Source organism: Phyllostomus hastatus, unplaced genomic scaffold, assembly GCF_019186645.2.
Source record: "Phyllostomus hastatus isolate PE091 unplaced genomic scaffold, TTU_PhHast_1.1 phas_contig_37, whole genome shotgun sequence".
NCBI lineage: Eukaryota > Metazoa > Chordata > Mammalia > Chiroptera > Phyllostomidae > Phyllostomus > Phyllostomus hastatus.
The window spans coordinates 10207796-10223146 of NW_025333867.1; the positions used below are offsets into that span (position 1 = coordinate 10207796).

General features: G+C 52.3%; 1 protein-coding gene across 1 annotated transcript; it reads right to left on the reverse strand.

The window, feature by feature from the left end:
• Positions 1-9780: 9780 nt before the first annotated feature.
• On the reverse strand, positions 9781-13314 carry FOXC1 (forkhead box C1). Its single transcript, XM_045841770.1, has one exon. The coding sequence runs from the start codon at positions 13176-13178 to the stop codon at positions 11523-11525; it is 1656 nt and encodes a 551-aa protein (XP_045697726.1). The 5' UTR covers positions 13179-13314; the 3' UTR covers positions 9781-11522.
• Between the last annotated feature and the right edge of the window lie 2037 nt (positions 13315-15351).

Genomic DNA, 15351 nt, shown 5'->3' on the forward strand with positions numbered 1-15351 from the left:
GTGGGAGTTGATGTCCATGTTTTCTCAAAGTTATAAAAGCAGCTATAAGGGGCCCCAAACAAAACAAAACAACCCCCCCCCCCCCATCCATGCCTTGGAGTGAAATAACTTCCTTCAGGCCTGCTCCCATTTGAGAGAGCCCCTGCTGGCAGAACCCTGCAAGCCTGAGTAGGACTTGGCCTGAGCGTCCTCCTAAGTCTCTGCCTGGGATATTTCTTTCTGCCTTTCAGTGACAATAAGCCACTCTATGCAGCTGATTTGGAAACCCAGTTCCTGCAGAAAGAAGGCATTCACACCCCCTCTGGTCTCTGCTGACTATAATTAGAACTCATGGGGCTCTAGTCATCTCAAAAGAAGGCTTCAGAAATAGAGGGAGGTTAGAAGAAGAAACTTGAAGGTAAATAAATATTGTTGGAACATTCCATGCCAAAGCCCCTGGGTTACCCAGAGGTCTCTGAGCCCATGCTTGTCCTTGTGGTCTAGAATCTTACACAATACTTATTTCCAACCTCTTCACAGTACTAGATCACTTTTTAAGTCTAATTTTGATTTAGCCATTCAACCCATTTACATTAAGTGCCTAACAGATGCCAGATACTGTGCTCTTCAACTGTATCAGTGTTAATTAGAAATAATAATGAAGAGGCTTTAAAGTTGGGCCTCAGATCACTGAACCTAGTTTTAGAGTACATCATTTAGGTGGCCTGGCTTTGACCACAGGTATGTGCTGCTGAGCCGTGGACAGTGTGTATGTACAGCTTAAGACAGGTGGACACACAAACATAAGAAATTGACAAGCAGTAAGCAAGGATCTGTGTACAGGTGGATACCTTTGCATGAAATACAATATTTTGCGGTAGAACAAATTAGGTCAGGACTATTCTTCTTCCCCTCACTTCCACTCCAAGGAAAATAAAGTAAAACTTTATAGCAAATGGAATTGCAGCCTTTGCCCGTGGTCCTGTGAGTGTGGGTGAACTGTTTCTGAATGTCTTCACCAGCAGGTTTATGGTCTAGGGGAGAACCCAGGCTCCAACGGCTGGCTGCAGGAAAGAGGGCTCTTTGTGTGGCTGCCTGAGTTGCTGCGACAGCATGCTGGCCAGGGCCAGCCTCAGCTTTGATGGAGCAGAACTAGGGTGACCTGAGCTAGCCACCCCCCTTTTCCTTCTCAGAAGCTGCCCCAGGACGGGCCTTCTCCCAATCGGGGATGCTGCTAATTGGAAACAGATGGTCCCTGGCAGACTGAGCCTCCAGGACTAGGCAGGCTGGTAGGCACACACACACACTCACACATACATACTTACACACTGTCACTCACAGACTTCAATACAAACATCCACACACTCACAAACACAAATACACACCTATAAACACATCTCACACACATTCATTCACTCACTTGCAAACACAACTCACAACCGTGCTATTGCACACTGTCACATGCATACTCACAAAATCTCACAAATAAAATACATTCATACACATTCCCCTTAGCCTTGACTTGACAGGCACCTCCTCTCCTCCCCTGACCCCCTGAATCCTCTACCTCATCCCATACCCAGGCATAGAGACTGTTCTAGGGGCTCTAGGGCTTTCAATAGCCCATTTAATTCAGTGTGTTGGGGCTTAATAGCCTAAAGACATAATAAGCTCTTCAGTGAAGAACAGGAGAGATTCTAGGTAGGGGTTTAATGGAACGCCAGTGAAATCATAATGCTAAATTATTATTCTCAAAATGGCCTGAAGAGTTACTTTTTGAAGGACACAAAAAATATTTTTTGGTTGCAACCTTCTTTCTATTCCTGAACCCTCAATGGGGGGCAGGGAATGGGGAGTCACTTGGCTCCTGGGCCTCACTGTGTGTATTTAAAAGGAGAAAAAGAAAACGAATTTATTTCTGTGTTTTCTGTGCCGTGAATTTCATTTGGACATTCTTCAAGACAATTCTTGTATCTTAAATCTCAGCCCAATTTCAGTGAACTTATTTTCCCTTTTTTTCTGCTGTGCCAGCTTTGGCTATTCATTTTAGATGTGGTAAAATATGTTCCACCTCGATTTTTTTTAAGTTAAAAACTAAGAAAGTTAAATTTTCAGTACACTCATATAATAGCAAAGCAGTCAAATACTGAATGTGTGCCCCAGATACACAGATACAAGGGGCCACACAGCAGCACCACTTTCCATCCCACTTGCCTGCCAGACTCTGTTGCGGGCTACATCTGCTGCCCTTTGTCTTTGAAGAATTAAGAGGGAGCTAGGTCAGGCATAATAAACCTGAGATACCTTTACAGCTATTTAGAAGCAAAGGCCCACCCTGACCTTTAGGGGAAGTGCTAAAGTGCTTGGAAGACAATGGCTACATGCAAGAGGACGCCTTCGGAAACTCGATTTCAGTCTATGACGATTCTCCAGGAAACTAGCACAAGATTTGGTAGAACCCTTGGCCGCACTGGTGGGCTTCTGGCAAATGAGATCTTCCCTGCGTTATTGAAGGTCATACATAGCGAGAGACAACACTGAAATTTTACTTCAAAATAACCCTAAACTTATTGTTTACAAACAACATTCTAAACCCCAAGAAAAAGCCTCGGAGCACCTCAGGCATCTTGTTTGTATACGGGAATTCCAACCAGGCATTGTCAGTTTTAAGATGTATCCCAGCCAGTCCAGTCACACTCATGGATTTTTCAGAACTTGCACTGCAGCCTTCAGTAGATGATGGCATGAGGAGAGCCCCCACCGGGTTTTACAAAAAGACCGTATGTGTATGTGTATGTGTGTATGCACGTATCTTACAATCAGATCTATACGTTCTGGGATGCCACCGGCACCTCCCAAAATTGTGTTTTAATCACTGGGGATGTCGAGAATTTTCACAAACACCAGCGACAACAGGGACACAAAGCCTTTCTGGAGGCTGGCTTACCCTCCGCAGTCAGGGGTTACCCCTCCGTGGCTCCACAGAGTCCTTTTACAACACAAGGGAGTCATCGGGGTGCTGCTGCCCTGTCCCAAACAGGCTCGAAGCCAAGATCACCCCCCCCGCTACCTCCCAGCCTCCCTCCCTCCCGGTACACACCCTGAGCGAAGGGAGCGCAGTTTGAGGGAGTGTGCCATTAGGATTACTACCCGTGACTGAACCTCTGGCCATCTCGCTGAGCCTGGGAGGCCACCGCTCCCTCCCCAGGCCCTAGCTGTGGAGCTTCCTGCAGCTCTGGCCCTAGCTCCCCCAGCGTGCGCTCTATCCCTGAAGACCTTCCAAGGCCCCTTTACGAATATGACGGCAGGGCTTCACTTTGCCCTCAACCATTTCCTCTGCCAGAATCTCGGCTAGGAGGCCGACCGTGGGCTGACCCCAGGCCCCGCAGCCTATTCCATGTCTCCCGCCCTTCCTCCAAGGTCAGGGGTCACACACAGCTGACGCCCTGGACGCCCTGTTCTCAGCTTCCCCTTTTGATCTTTAAACTAGGAGGCCGAGATGCCCTCCTGTGTGCACGCCTCTCACTCAAGTCCGCAGGCACTGGGACCGCTTTGCTGGTGTGAGACAGCCCCGACCGCAGCTGCGAAGACCTAGGCTGGCCAGCGTACCCAGCTCACTAGTTCTGAGTCCCCCGGTGAGTTTCTAGGGCTCCCAACTTGCAAGCTTCCGCCGGGACCGAGGAGGCCGGGCTGTTGGGACCCTAGACTGCTGGGGATTGCAGGGCGCCTTTCGTGCGCATGCGCTCGCCTCGTGTCCCGCTGCCCTAGCTGGGCTCTACCACCCGCGCACGTGTAGGAGTGCGGACAGCTTCACCCTCCCCACCCAGGCGCACCCGCAGGGATCTTTGGAGGTGATGGAGAAATGTTAAGAAGGGAAAGAAACTCTCCACAGTTGTAGTCCTGGACTCACTAATGCTCCGGTACACTCAGGGTGCACCCGGGGATGGACACTCAGAAGCCTAAGGGCCAAAGAACAAGAGCTTGGGTGACGTTGGGGAGAAAACTGTAACTAGGGCTCCCAGACTGCTGCCGATCTGACAGGAGACCCTGGGCCCTGCGGGCCTGAGAAGGGAAGTCGTACAGCCCGTGGCCTGGGCCTGAGCTGCTGGCCCAGGGCGAGGGAATATATATTTGGAAGAGGTCAGGACCTCGGCGGGAGTCTGACTTTTTATGGTGAGGAAGCCGCTTGGAAAGGGCCTCCTGGTGAGGCTTTCCTGTTGTGCCACTTCTCCCCGGCAGCGCCAGGAAGAGAGGGAGGTGTTATCCCTTCGGCACCCCAAGGCCCTGGCTCCACAGACTGTTTCCTGGGGACGGAGTCGGAGGACAGTCCCGCCCCAGGGACCAGCTGGCAAATGCAGAGCAAAGTCACGTTATTTTCCGGTCACCAAACACTTACTGTAAATCGTTGCCTTGCACCTCCCCGATATTCCATGGAACCAGAGCGAAAGTGGGAGTGGGCGTGCAGGAAGCCCCCCAGGGAACTGGGACTGGTGACCTGGGGCATCACCCCGTCAACTTCTCTCCGGGAATTTCTAGCACCTAGATAGATAGCCCTTGGCTGTGGGAATAACAGTGGGGCTAAATTCCCCGTCTCTCCTCCGGCCACTGAGGACTGAGGCTCAGAAGGCACCTTCACGCACAGGCTAGCCCACAGCCCTCCTCTCATTGTAACCCAAAAAAGCCAGCTTTGAGGCTTGGCGATTGACGGCGGGTGTCATTTGTGCATAATAAAATCCTCTTTGGAATCGCAAGAAAGCTCTGGCCCCTGGAGCAAGCTCCAGAAAGGGCCCAGAGGCACTGAGGACCATCTGGGTGAACCGACGCCAGTCCCGTACGAGAAGCTCCGGAGACAGGCGTCTGCTCTGTGCACCGTTGGGGATGCCGATTTTGCTCCACTAGGAGGATAGAGTTTTCGTTTTTCCTCTACTGGCAGATTTTTAGGAATCTGATCACTGCCTAAACATGTGCTCTCCATCCTGTCTGGTTTCACATCTATACCATTAACAAGACGCTGACGAGACTTCAGCACCAATGACCTGCTTTTATACTTAAGGAAATGCTGAGGCCTTAAGAGTTAATGGTACCAAATGTGTTGGTTTTCCTCCTTTTCCCCTGGGGTAATGGCAGAGATAAGGCCTCTCCTCAATCTATAGTGTCCTCAAAGCCATAAATCAAACTCTTTCAGTCCCCAACTTCCAGTCTTGAGTATCCAAAGAGCCCCTCCCTGTCCCTAGTTCCTACTGGACTCCCACCACTCAGGTCAATGGGGAGGCCCCACAGCCTGGCCCTGGCTTTCCACCCACTGCTCACTCCCTAGGTTCAAAAATTGCACTTCCTTGCCCACCCAAGTAGCACCAAATTGTGTTGACTTACTGGGCAACGAGCAGCCTACAGAGTCCCCCTAGCAGCAACCTGAAGAGACAGCCAGGAGAAGAGGATGGGCAGTTTAGTCCAAAAGACCAACAGTGCTAGCTGGTGGGCTTGGAGAAACCCAAAAATGAACCAGAGACAAAAGATGCTCTTTGGGAGAACAGAGGGAGGTGCCATCTGGAAGAGCAAGAGGCCTGGAGAAGCAACCCTGACTGAGATTTCTGGGGTCGCCCTCCTGACCCCAGGTGGGAGTATATTATTATGAGCTGGAAGCAATGCCAGGCCCTGCAGGACCATGCAGAACCTCCTCTCCTCTTGGGCTGTTTCCGGTGGAAGCTCCGCCCTTCTCTCTTGTTCGGAAGACCCCAGCCTATAGGCAAGGAAATTCCAGATCCCACTGCATCTCTCATAATATGCTCAATATGCTGCAAATTAGAAATCAGTGAAGGAAAAAATCAAGTAAACAAAAAAAATAATATAAAACAGAGGGTTTCTTTTGAGCCAGGGTCTGATGGGAAAGGGGCACAACAAAGGTCCTAAGTCAGGCCTTATGCTCTCTAGGCCATATTTTGATTTCCAATGAAGTGGACATGGTACATTTTGCTCAATTTTCCACTCCTAATCACATTTAGAACATCGTGGAGAAGGGGCTTTCATTCTTCTGGATGGATTTTGGAGCTGGAATTTATTTCAGTATTGCTTCTTTCCCAACCTGACTCAGACGTGGAACCTGCCAGTCCTTCTCCCTTATGTACCAGGTCTTCCTGAGGACTGGGAGTAAGCTCTCCCCTGCATCAGGCCCATCACCCAAAGGGCTCAGCATCTGGACCTGTAGGCCACCAGGGAGTAGGCTCAGCTGGAGTGGGGACAACCAGGAGAAACCTCAGGTCTTCAAGGCCTTTTACAGTGGGGTTGGGAGAAAAAGTTGTGAGCAAAAGCGACAGATATAAAGAGGGGGACAGAGGGATAAAGACACAAAGAGACACAGAATTTATGATTATATTGGATTCTCACTCAAAAAGGGGAGATGAAGTAAGATATCAGGCCATGAAAGTTCTGCCTGTGAATATAGAGCCCAAATACTAAAGAAAGACCATTAATAAAAGTTCTTTGCAAGGAAACTCTTGGCCTCATTATAAATTGAAACAGGAGCTTTCAGAAAAGTGGGGTTTCCGAAGCTGGCATTTAGGGTTCCATGGCAAATCTCAATGGGTTTTTCCATGCCTGTGGCCACTGAATAGATTAGGCTTTGCTCATTGGGAGCTCTCCTGTGCTTAGGGCTAGCCTGCTCTCTAGCCCCTGCTTCCCACAACTTGATGGGGTGAACACTCTGATAAAGTCTCTTGATTCCTTTTCTCCCTGCCTCCCCCTAAAGCTCTCTGCTGGCTGAAGAATGACTGCCCAGCAAGAATGTATTCTGCCTGGCCAGCTTTATTACATGGCCACCATCAATCTTGCCCCTAACGTGACATTTGTTTATGACTGGGTGGGAAGAGCTAATGGCTTCACGAACTGGCTCTGAAATGAGCCTAGAGGAGTCTGAAGAGAATGCCCTGATATGCCAGGAAGGATCCAGTGATGGGAACTGGACTCAGAAGCAAATTGTACCCCTCCCCAAGGAACTCCAAGATATGGCGTGGAGGTATAAAGCAATTGTCTTTCCAGCCAGGCTTGCTTCAGGTGCCACTAACAGCTAGGGAGACCACTAGTATCCAAAGCCTGGATCCTCTATGGATGTCTCTGGGCCTTCTCGGGCTGTCTGTCCAAGCAACCTGGGCCAGCAGTGGGTTCAGGACCTCTATGGAGTTTGCACCATTAAGAACAAAATAAATGGCCTTCCACCTCAAAAGCTGACACTCCTCTCTAGGAAACTGGGTGCCAGAGAAAAGATCTTCTGTCCCCTCTTCACCTATCAAAGTTCAGGGGAGCCCATAGGGCTATAAGGCACTCTTGTTTCCTGACCCCTGTTTCTGACCCCACAGGAAACAGCCAAGAACTTATGGGCCACCAGCACAATCGATCTTTATTCCTCTGCAAACATCGATTATTAATGACAAACTCTGTGAAATGATAAGTTGTAAAATGCATGCTGTTTGCATGCAGTCTGGTGAAAAAAGGCCTGGAAACTACAGACTTTGGAAACAGTATGCATCCCCACTAGACATAGTACATGCTGAATGAAAGCTTTCCGAGGGCATGTACTATGCTGGCATTTCCTTGCTCATGGTAGGAACTACTAAGAAAATAAATGTGACCACTGCTGCATCAAGGACAAAATGCTATCCTAAAGCCTTCTACAGAGGCTCATTTCAAAATTAGCCAAGTCACCATCACTGGGTCCTGCCTGGTGTCTCAGGCTAATTTCAAAATGTACTGTGTTAGTTAAAATATGAAGTTTTCTTAGAATATCTTACAGAAAAAACAAAAGATCCTTATTGCTCAAAAAGTACAGGTCAAACGTGAAAACCACTAAGAAATAAGTAGTTCTCCCAGGTTAAATATGGTTGGCAAGGATTAGTTTTTCTTAAATTGGATGAGAATTCAAATGCAAATATAGTGATACCAAAAACCATTACATATGTGGTTTTAAAAATCAGAATAATTTGTAGAGTTTCTGACCTTCCATTCAAACATAGGCAACCCACGTAGAAATAACTATCTTTGCTATATATGTGTAACACAAGCACCTTCATGGACACACGTGTCTTCCATGCCTAATTTTCAAACGCTGGAATCCAAGAGGGCAAAAATGACTGCTAAGAAGCCTTCCCCCCGCAGGCACTTAAACGTTGTCAGGAGCTGTGGGCCAGGGTCTCCTCTCTGACCACTGAAACCATATCACCACATTCAAAGCCGGTTCTTGGTCCAACCACAAAGACTCCAGACCCAGGAAGAAGAAACAAGGGGCACCCAAAGCCCACTCCCCATCCTGGCGGAACCGGGAAGAACTCACTTATAGCGTCCATTCCAGCCCTGGCTCCGGGCAGGACGGCCTCTCTGTCCCCGGGGCCAGACCGCCCCGCCCCTCGCACCGCAGCCCACCACTCAGGGATGTGCGGTCCAGTTCTCAAGGGCCAGGCTGGGCCTAGGCTCGGGGCTGGCTGTAGCCGCGATGCCCTGGGGCCACAAATCCGAAGTCGGAGGAGATACTGAGGGTCACCGGCATTTGGACCCTTAACACTCCGAACCCGCTGCCTGCCTGCACGCCTGTCGCGTCCAGTCCTTTAGGCTGAGCAAATCCTGCTCGGGCCACTGCCAAGTGATTTGTGGCCTCCGTCAACCGACCTCACACACTGCGAGGATGCATCCCTGCCGGGGAGGGCGCCTGAGGTCCCAGCGCTGGACGGAGCAGGTCCGTGCGGCCAGGCCGAGGGGCGCGGGCTGAGAGGTGCTCCTGCAAACCTGTGGTTGTTCAGGCTGCAGGCTGGTGCGGGGAGGCCTGACACCTGGGAACAATGGAGTACCTGTGACCTTTCCACCCAGGCTGAGTTCCTAAACACACGTGTGTCTTCAAAACAAAGGCGAGGAAGAGTGTAAACGGGAAGCGCTGCTGTCCCCGCGGCGCGAGGGTAAGGACCAGAGCCCTCTGTCTTCCCACACACACCTCTGCCCTTTGCTACCTTCCCACCAACGCGGTTTTCCCGGCACCTACGCTCCAACCCCTACGCCCGGCCGAGGTCCTGGGCTCTATTCTTCTCCCCAAACAACCGGTTTCGGGGGGTAGGCAACAAGGAGCCAGGGAAGGGGCGGGGCGGGGGCGACGTGGGGGTAGGAAGTAGCTCCAAACACAAACAAGCCTGGCCGGGCAGCGGCGGGTAATTACAGCTAATTAGCTGAAAAGCCTACAGTCCGGGAGCCGCGTCCGGAGTCCAGCGTCGGGCCGCGAGAAACGCCCCCCCGGAAAGCCCGCGGTGGGCCGCAAGTCTGCACTCGCCATCTCGCGTTCTAAAAAGTTGAACCCGGCATGTCGGAAAGAGAACCGTCTCAGGCTGCCCGAGCTGCCGGGTGGGTCTGAGGATTGGTCACCCAGTCCGAAAGGACTGGCCCATTTGGTCACCTGCTGCCACTTTCCTTCCAGGCCTAGACAACGCAGCTCAGGCCACCGGACCCTTTGTCCTTAAACCCCGGCTCCACGCTCGGCTTCCATAAGTGGACCAATGCACAAACTTTGCGATCTTTGTCAATGGATTCTTTCCCTTCACCACCCACCCATAGAGGGGAGCGGGGGGACCCAAGGAAGCTCGCGGCAGTCCCAGGACCTAGCGCTGCTGTAAGTTCACTGAGCGGCAGGGAGGCGCGTTTCAGCCGACTTGACCCAAGGAGACACCCGTGCCGTGGGCCGCAGCATTCTCCCCTGGCTATTAGGTTACGACTCTGAGCAAAGAAGACCCAAGTAAATCAGAGGCCACGTAAAGCAGTTTTTGACTGAAATTAGAGTGTATTTATTTGCAGCAATCCTTTAACAATGATCAAATTTTGACAACAAGCAACAGCAATTACTGCTAAGTGTTGCCTCTAGATAGGAGCGGCAGATAGCAGGAAACTGTATTATCTTGAAAACAAACTAAAAGGCCCTGAATGTCTGTAATCAAATTGCCATCTCCCCAAAGTCTGATTGACAGGGCTGATCACTCTAAGATAATGAATTTATTACATTTCCTGGGTTATTTACAAAGGGGGAGGGCCAATCCGATTGCCCCCTAGGTTTAACTGTAAATTAGCAAGAAAAATTGGATTGGAAAGAAACTACCCTAGACTAAAATGTTCACTTCTCTCCTTCCTTCTTATACCTTTAAATCTTTTTCAAATATAAGTGTTCTACACACATATCTTCAAAGTTCACCAAAGATTAAACTTCCCTTTCCAACCCACAGTACATTTTTTAAAAAATTCAATCCTTCTACATAACACAGGATGGATTGTAAATGTGGGTGAATTATATACATTTGCATGGTTTATATTTCCTTTTTCATAAAGCAGTGAAAAAAAATAGGAAAACAATATCCGGCATTTGGTTAACAAGGATGTATAATACACATCCCAATTTTTTATGTGCTACACAGGCCAAATATTTCTCTGTATATCTGGAGGCACATCTACCTCTCTCTGTACACAGGTATCGCTGTGATAAAGATTCATGGGCTAACAATTTCCAAATCATGTTCTGCCGTTACTGACAAAATATATTTATATCTATAACAACGCAGATCTGTTTAGGAAAATATGCTTTTTCTAGCCACAAAGCAAGCTGACTATATAGTACATTTTGCAGGAGATGCTGCAGGGAAAAAACTAGATCAAAAAAGACTTTTATGTGAAATCTGACAATAGAAGGTTTCTCCATTTTTCAGAGATTCAGAAGGCAAATAAGTAATTTGTTGTGTTTTAATCTCTGAAATTTTTTTCTTATAATAATTAAGACTGCATTAAAGTATCCAGACATAAAGGCATCATTCAAACTGAATGGTAATTTATTAATAAACAAACAATGAATATGTTCAACAAAAAGAAAAAAGATGATAGAATAAGATTAATACAGTTTCCCTTTTTATAATGAAAAAAAAAAGCACAATGTAAGTTTCAGGTAATTTAACGTCAGATTTTGGAAATACTTTCTGGCGTTTGGTCCACGACATCCAACTACAAATTAAAAATAAATTACTATGTTGAAATTTACATTTTAAAACAAGTCCATGAATAAAAAGAAAGCGATTTCCACACACGGGGACTTCCCCCTCCTTTCAACATAGGATAAAATAATATTTTACAGGTGAGAGGTGAAGGAAGGAAAAGGGTAAGGGATCGGGAGAGAAGGAAAAGGAAAGCGTGCTCTCTGAAAAGCAAGAGGAAACTTACGTGTTATCTGCGGTAACACTGTCCTTTAATAAACCATGATTTTGCTGTCTTTGTAAAATGGTTTACGGTTTTGTTTATTTAGATAAGGCAAAGTGGAGGTGGCTCTGAATTAATCTTTAAAAAAATAGTGTTTTTTTGTGTGTGTGCTGGTGAGTTGAACTTTTGGAGGGATTCTGTTCGCTGTTCGCTGGTTTGGTGAATATTTTTCAAGATTTAAAAAACTGGATTATTTTTCGGTTTCGATTTTGCATTGATGGTTTTTTGGGCTGTTCCTGCTCTGAGGTTCGATTCAGTTCGGCTTTGAGGTGGAAGGGGTGTCAAAACTTGCTACAATCATAGACGAAAGCCCCGGACGTGCGGTAGAGAGACTGGCTGGAAGGGAAGGCCATCTGACAACTACTATTCCCGTTCACCGGAGAGTTGTTCAAGCCGATCCTCTGTGACTCGAACATCTCCCGCACAGAGTGGAAGTTCTGCTGCTGGCTGGGGTAGCCCGCCGCCGCCGCAGCCGCCGCAGCACTGGCCAGATGGCCCAGGTCTCCGCTCGCTTGGTTCAGGTACCACGAGGTGAGGCGACCTTGGTGGGCTGCAGGGTGGTGGCCGGCCTCCTGGCCGCTGCCGTGACTCAGGGAGGAGGAGCTGCTGCTAGTGACCGGGGGCAGAGAGTAGTCCGGTAGGGGGTCGTCCACGGCTGAGCCGCCAGCACCCCCGGGAGCGCCCTGCAAGTGGCCGCCGCGTTCCCCGGCCGCGTACAAGCTCATGGCCTGCAGGTTGCAGTGGTAGGTCCCGGTGCTCCCCGCGCTGCCGCCCCCGCTGCCGCCGCCACCGCCCCCTCCGGAGCTGCCGGCGCTGGAGCTCTGGCTGCAGGGGGAGCTGTAGAGGGAGCTCTGGCCGGGCGAGTAGGCGCCGAGCGCCAGCGGGGGTGCGATGCCGGTGCGGGAGGACCCGGCGGCCGAGGCCAGGAGGCCCGAGCTGAGCTCCGCCGCGGCGCCCTGAGGCGACCCCCGCAGAGACGTCATGATGTTGTCCACGCTGAAGCCCTGGCTGTGGTGCGGCTGCGGCGCCGGCTGCGCGGGCGGTGGCGGTGGGGCGGACTCGGCGCCGTCCAGGCTCAGTGGCCGCGCGGACGGCAGGCTGCCGGGGGGACTGCTCCCGCTCGACAGGCTGCTGCTGCTGCTGTCGGGGCTTTCGATTTTGGGCACCGCGGCGGCACTGCCGCTGCCCAAGGTGGCGGCCGGGGACAGGGGCTGGGGCGGCGAGGGGCACGTACCGTTCTCGGTTTTGATGTCCTGGATTCGCACGGGCGGCGGCTGCGGTCCGGGCGCGGCGCCGTCGGTCTGCTCCGGCGGCGCGGGCGGAGGCTGGCGGCCGGGCGGCGGCGGCGGCGGCGGCGGCTCCTTGAGGTGCAGCCGGTCCTTCTCCTCCTTGTCCTTCACTGCGTCCTTCTTCTTGAAGCGCCGCCGCCGCCGCAGGAAGCTGCCGTTCTCGAACATGTTGTACGAGTCCGGGTCCAGCGTCCAGTAGCTGCCCTTGCCCGGTTTCTTGTCGTCGCGGGGCACCTTGACGAAGCACTCGTTGAGCGAGAGGTTGTGGCGGATGCTATTCTGCCAGCCCTGCTTATTGTCCCGGTAGAAGGGGAAGCGGTCCATGATGAACTGGTAGATGCCATTGAGGGTGATCTTCTTGTCTGGGGCGTTCTGGATGGCCATGGTAATGAGAGCGATGTAGCTGTAGGGCGGCTTCACCATGTCCTTGGGCTGCGGCTGCGGCGTGTAGGGCCCGTAAGCGCGGGCCATGCCGCCGGGATACTGCTCCGCGTGCGCGGGGTGGGAGTACACGCTCATGGGGGCCGGCATGGCGGTGTAGCCGCCCCCGGCCGCCGCCGCCGCCGCGCGGTAGTAGCTCTGCTCGCCGCCGAGGTAGGGCACCACTCCCAGGGAGTTGGGGCTGGACACGGAGTAGCGCGCCTGCATGGCCCCCTCTCGCCGCCGCCGCCGCCGCCGCCGCCGCCCCGCGTCGCCCGCTGCCCCCCACCCTCGCTCGGGTCGGCCGCGCCGCGCCGGCCGCCTAGTCCGAGTCCGGGCCTCGCGGAGCTGCTGTCCGGCCGCCTCCTGGAGCCGCCAGCTGCGCGCGGCCTCTCCCTGCGCTTGCTCGGGCTCCCGGGGCGCCTCCGGCCACTTTAGGGCCCGCGCTGGCCGCGAAGGGGGATCGGTGCTACGGAAGAGGGCCGGGCCAGGACGCGACAAACGGCCTTGAAGAAATTCGCGGAGCCACTTCCAGGCGAGAAAGGCAAAAAGCCAGAACTAAAAAACAAGAAGGCGCTCTTCTCGCCACACTGCCTACGCCTTCCAGGAGACTGCCTCGAGCCGCGGGCGAAGGCGGCCAAATCACCAGGGCGGGGGGCCGCGCGCCGGCCGCCTTCCCGGGCCCCGCGTCACCTTTTTTTACAGTCTCTCGCGCGCGGGCCGCTTAAGGAAGCATTGGAAAACTTCTGAACTTTTGAGCATCCGACACCCAGGCGAGGACTTTTTTACGCAGTTACATTTTTTTCCGGGCAGCGGAGCCCCGCCCCACCGCAGGGGCAGCAGCCAATGGGAGGCGAGAACCGCCTCTGAATGAGCTGGAGGCCGACCCCGCCGGGCCGCCGCGCGGGACCGCGGGAGGACCGCGGGGCTGACCACACGCGCGCCGGCCGGCGGGGTCCAGCGCTGGCGCCCAAAGCCGTGGCCTGTGCTGCCAGCCGGCTTGTCCGCCCCACCTGCACCACGCACCACCGACGCCAGGCTCTGTCTCCCACCCCGGACCCTGCGCATGGACGTCCATTGTTCTCGCAGATTTTCTGGGTCCTCCTGGGCCCCACACAGACCCTTCTTCCGTCCACCGCTCCCAGACGCCACCGACTCCTCGAGCCCTAAGTTGCGCTGGCTCTCTCCTCATTCCTTGACCGCTGTGGCTGGCTCCAGCTCCGGGATTTCCCTGCCCTTCCTTCCTTCCCCCCTCACCTTTCCTTTCTACCCACTTCTTCCCTCCCCTCCCGATCGACCACTAAACTCACTGGGTTCACAGAGGTCTCCAGTTTCTCCACACTTGGAGGTTTACGTGTCCTGAACTCAGAGAGTTTTAAGAGCTCAGTCACTGCTGTGTCCTGTTACTGGTGGACAAGAAGTTGTCGACCCCACCTCACCGTCCCGCGACCCCTCTCAGTAGAAATAAGAGAGGAGGAAAAGGGGCTTTGCCGGGAGCTGCCGGCAGTGGTTCGCCCAGGTAGGCTGTGTCCGCCCCACTGAGGGAAGCCCTGCTCCTCGGCCCCCTAGGTCCCTTGGCGGACCGAGGGTGCTTTTGGCTCAGGCTGCTGAACCCAGGAGGCTTCCCCGAGTTGCTCTTCAGGGAGCTTGCGGGATCCTTTAGGTTCACAACCCACCATCCTTTCTTGCCGGGTCGGACTCAGAGGAGGGGTCGTCAGGCTGCGGGCTCAGTGACATTAGCAGGTGTAATGACAAGAAGCAAAGAAATACTTCTAGGGGATAATGCGTCCCAGTCCAATCTCTAAAAGCAGACGGGTAGAGCTGCGGGCAAGCAGAGATAACGGGTGTTTGGGAGAAATGCTCAGAATCGCACCTGCAGGGGCATAAGTACAGATGGTATGTCCTTGTGCACACGCCTGAGATGTGAGGTTTCTGGGTGACTGGGATGGAATGGGGAGAAGAGAAATGAGAGGGTATGAAACGAAGGAAAAGAAAAGACATGGGCCTCCCTTTGCTTGCAGCGCGATTCTGCGTTTGGGCAACTCCAGAAAAGACCCTCCTGGAGACTGAACACTAGATCCTTTACTAGAAGCTGGGGAAACAACGAGCTTAGGAAACTGTGAAGAAGAGTAGCATGACGCATTTAACACCCACCCACCCCCAATTTCTGACAATCTTTAACTTCAAAGACGTGTTGGGAGCCCCTTTTGGCTTTCCGGTTGCAATCTCGGCTTCCCCTGAACAAAAATTCTAATTGCAGCTTCACTTGTCAAGGGCGCTGACTTAGGTAGCAGGCACAACTCTGTGACACTTGAACATTAAAAAAATACTGTGTTTCATAATGGATGTTTCTTGGATAGAAGAAGAGGACCTGCTACTTCTAGAAGTAGCCTAGGGGGTT